At 33.7% G+C, this 3718-nt stretch overlaps 1 protein-coding gene across 1 annotated transcript; it reads right to left on the reverse strand.

The window, feature by feature from the left end:
• Positions 1–121: 121 nt before the first annotated feature.
• Positions 122–2620, reverse strand: atraid (all-trans retinoic acid-induced differentiation factor). Its single transcript, XM_084091916.1, has 7 exons — positions 2461–2620; positions 2143–2270; positions 1948–2016; positions 1782–1853; positions 1165–1286; positions 986–1086; positions 122–903 (listed from the first exon to the last, which is right to left on the reverse strand). The coding sequence occupies exons 1-7, from the start codon at positions 2563–2565 to the stop codon at positions 799–801; spliced, it is 702 nt and encodes a 233-aa protein (XP_083948042.1). The 5' UTR covers positions 2566–2620; the 3' UTR covers positions 122–798.
• Positions 2621–3718: the final 1098 nt, after the last annotated feature.

A 3718-nucleotide genomic window follows, 5' to 3' on the forward strand; every position in this document is an offset into this window, starting at 1 on the left:
ATTCTTTTGTGACAAGTCTTTAATTTTTGGTACTGGTTCACCGAGGTACATGCTGAATTCTTCAACAAAATACTACATTGAAAGAAATGAGATTTGCATATTGTAACATGTACTGTCAGTATTATACTAATAGTGTGTACCTTTTTAATCTTGTATTAGCAGATGAAACAGATTCCCTTTACTCTGCCAAAAAAGGAAAAGCATACAGTTTAAGAGGTTAAATGGTTATCGGTTAGTGTCTTAACATGTGACATCTGTGAACAGCAGGATGTGGCAGTAACAATATCATTTTTTTTCACAAATCACAAATTATAACAGTCCAATGACATCCATTTTCCCCCTCGTAAAATAAAAGCACTTTAAATATCTTTGAAATCAAGATAATTTTGTTTTAAAGCAACACAAAATATTTGTCCTTAAAATATGTCAGTGCTTCACTTCTGTCAGACAGTCTATGGTCAGTTTTCCCTTTACAGACCTTTTCAAGGCTGTGAAAATGTCAGTATTCACCGAAAGATTTTATAAAATGTACAAATAAAAAGGTTTAAGGACTTTGAGGGTCAAAAGAAAGTGAAAGTTTAAAACATAAAAAATTGTGCATTAAGTTTTTTTTTTTTTTAAATGCCATGCAAACCTGCTTTTGACAAGTTTAAAAAACAAGAAACTAAAATGTTCATGTGATGGTTAAGCTTCCAGTGTATGAAACTGTTCTCATCTCTTCTCTTGCATCATTTTCAATAAGCTTGATGCATTTTGTGGCATTCCTTTGTCACTCCAACAGTCACTTCTCTTTAAAATTCAAGTGGTCTCGACCTTTCGTCTTTGAGTGAACCAGAGTAACGATGAAGCCACAACTGCTGATCCGGTGAGTATCCCAAGCACCTTAGCTATGGGAAACTCTCCCTGCAATTGAGAACAAATAATGAACATGCGCAATAAAGGAGTGATGGCCAACCTGTTAAGGCTGATTTGTCAGGGGTCTCACCTGTCTCATGCACTTGTATCCGTGGAAATTATGGAGACAACCACACTCAAAGAACCCTGGACCATATGGGCTGCAGAATGAGTTTTCTGGGCAATTCCAGGCTGAAGAGACAAACAACATTCAAGAAATGCATTGAAAGATATTTTAAAGATTGAGATCCCAGTTTACTGATAACTTACGCATCAGTGCTGTCTGATTGCAAACATTTTTCTGTCCTTCGCAGATTCTGGCATTGTTTTTCACTTCAACCGCCTCCCATGATGAATTGCCCCCCGGACACTCCAGTTTTGAGGGTAGTAATCTAAGTAAAGATTTGTCAAGTCACCTTGTTAGCTTAAATAAGGGATTTTCAATCTTGTAGATGCCATTGACCCCCAAATATCATTGTCCTTGTATGAGGGACCTCCATCCTAAAATGTACATGTTTTCATGTATAAAGACCCAATTTATACTGTGAAATTTTAATATAAATATGTGTAAAATATTATTTGGAAAAAATGTAGGGTGTTTTTCCCCACCGACTACTATAGCACTGTACTGTTAGATGTATTATTTATTTATTTAAACATTTTATGTATTTATTTTTTAAGAATTATCATTTATTTTAATCCATATATTTTTCTTCTTTTATTATTTAATTACTTTATTTTTTATTATATATTTGTTACACTTTTCTTTCTAGATTTGTCCACTGACCCCAAGCAATTTTGGCCCCCTGGGGGTCCCCAGACCTCAGTTTGAAAACCCATGGATTTAATGTTATGAACTTGATATACTGTGCTCATAAATAACTTACAATTGGGTAAGATGGCTGAAACCCTGAAATACGAAATCGCTCAGATTGGTGATCGGGTTGTTGGAGAGATCTCTGTGTAAATACAGTTCAATATTGTTTAGATATTGCATTTAATGCTGAACAAGACACATTCACAGATATTAATAAAACCTGATCTGCTACGTACATTATGACTGCTGTGAATGAATTATACAGGTGCTCTACATGATTGATAGAGCAGTTTGACAGGTCCAACCTAAAACAGGATGAAGATAACAGTACACAGTTAGATTCACAAATAGGATATATATATATATATATATTTATATATATATATATATATACAATTAAAAAAATGTGGAATACTAGAAAGTTTTCCTACCCTATAATGGTGTCTATATTGCTGGCATTATTTTCAAAACAGCAGCGTCCTTTAATCTGGCCTATTTTTAGGCAGAAATCCCAGACAGGACTGTCTTGTCGTACAGTCCCTTCGCACATTTGACATAACTATCGAAAATAAAGGTGAAAGCTTTCAAAATATTATAGAACAACATGCGTGCATAAAATGTGTTTACAATGAGTTTTACTTTACAGCATGATGACAACAATGTAACATGTAGCATAGCATGTTTCATTGTTTCATTATAATCCTTTAGCTGTACAACTGTGTTGCAATCATTATAGTCGATCGTCTCACCTGTACATCAATATCATGACTATCGACATATGCACTGAATAAAACAAATAAAACAGTATATAAATACACAGTAGATACCGCATATGTTGTAATGCTAGCTTTCATTTTCGCCAAAAACAAAATCACGTGACACGATGATCATGTGACGTTCAAGGGCCGCGACCCCATTCATGACATCAAGGCGGCGCAAATATTTTGCATTTCTCATTGTAAAATTTTGATAGAGACGAAACGCTTACAAAACACTGGAGTTTTTACATAATTCACTTTGTTGGACTGATATAGATCCTTGTCGCCATACCTCCAATATTAGTTCAGCAAATCTACATTTATTCAGTCTGGATATTGAAAGGCACACTCCACGAATACGGATGACTTTATAAACAGTACAGGCATACACCCCCTGTTATTATTATTTTTAATTTATGCTTAATTAACTATTATCTAACATAGAAATAACCTAGTATAAAATGTAAGTATTTTTAAATAGGCTACAAGAAATGTCTGTATCCCCCTTAAATGGGTATTTTGGACTGTCCCAACTCAGAGGTAAGATTCTATAAAATTGTGATAACATAATGGACCGGATAAACTTTAGTATGGCAGGAAGACAAATAATCTCATTCGCTTGTCTCAATTTTAGACAAAATGGTATAGTGTTGAGTGCCTTTGTCAAGCTTAACCATTCAACACTGTTATCAAAGTTACTGTTAGAAAAGATGATCAAATAAACATTTTTCTTTAATTTAGGATATGGGAATTATAGGCTACACTATTACTGACAAAACAACATGGTTCTAACTATGCTGCCCTGTGGAGTTACAGGCTAATTTAGGCTAATAAATAAATGTAATAATTTAATTTTGTTATGCAATGTTTGCTGCAAAACTGCAAAAATCACACAGAAATTGTGGTTTTATATAGATATAAACCCAATTGAGAAGGTTTTTTTTTTTTTACTTCAAAAATTACTTCAGAATTCAAACCATATTTTCGTGGAATTGTAGAGTACCTCAGGTCACCAAGATGTTTTTTAACCAACTATCATTAAGCCAATATTTTAACTGCGTGCTATTGCTTGTTGTATCACAGAGCCATTTAAGCCTATATAAATGTTAAACTTAATATTGAGTGTAAACGATTTCAACAAGAATTAAGTATAAGTTTACATCGTTATGGAGAAATTGTTTTCTACAAACTACGCTTGCAACATGTTCATGCCAAAGGACCTCAAATGAACGTTTTTACGCAATAACAC

The sequence above is a fragment of the Abramis brama genome, assembly GCF_963993115.1.
Source record: "Abramis brama genome assembly, chromosome: 18".
NCBI lineage: Eukaryota > Metazoa > Chordata > Actinopteri > Cypriniformes > Leuciscidae > Abramis > Abramis brama.

Excerpts from the sequence above, each read along its gene's own strand:
- atraid (XM_084091916.1), bottom strand. The coding sequence starts at position 2,565 with ATGAAAGCTAGCATTACAACATATGCGGTATCTACTGTGTATTTATAT. Across the intron at positions 1,854-1,947 it reads TCATTCACAGCAGTCATAAT|AGATCTCTCCAACAACCCGA; the intron begins GTACGTAGCAGA and ends GTATTTACACAG. Across the intron at positions 1,287-1,781 it reads TTCAGCCATCTTACCCAATT|ATTACTACCCTCAAAACTGG; the intron begins GTAAGTTATTTA and ends ATCTTTACTTAG.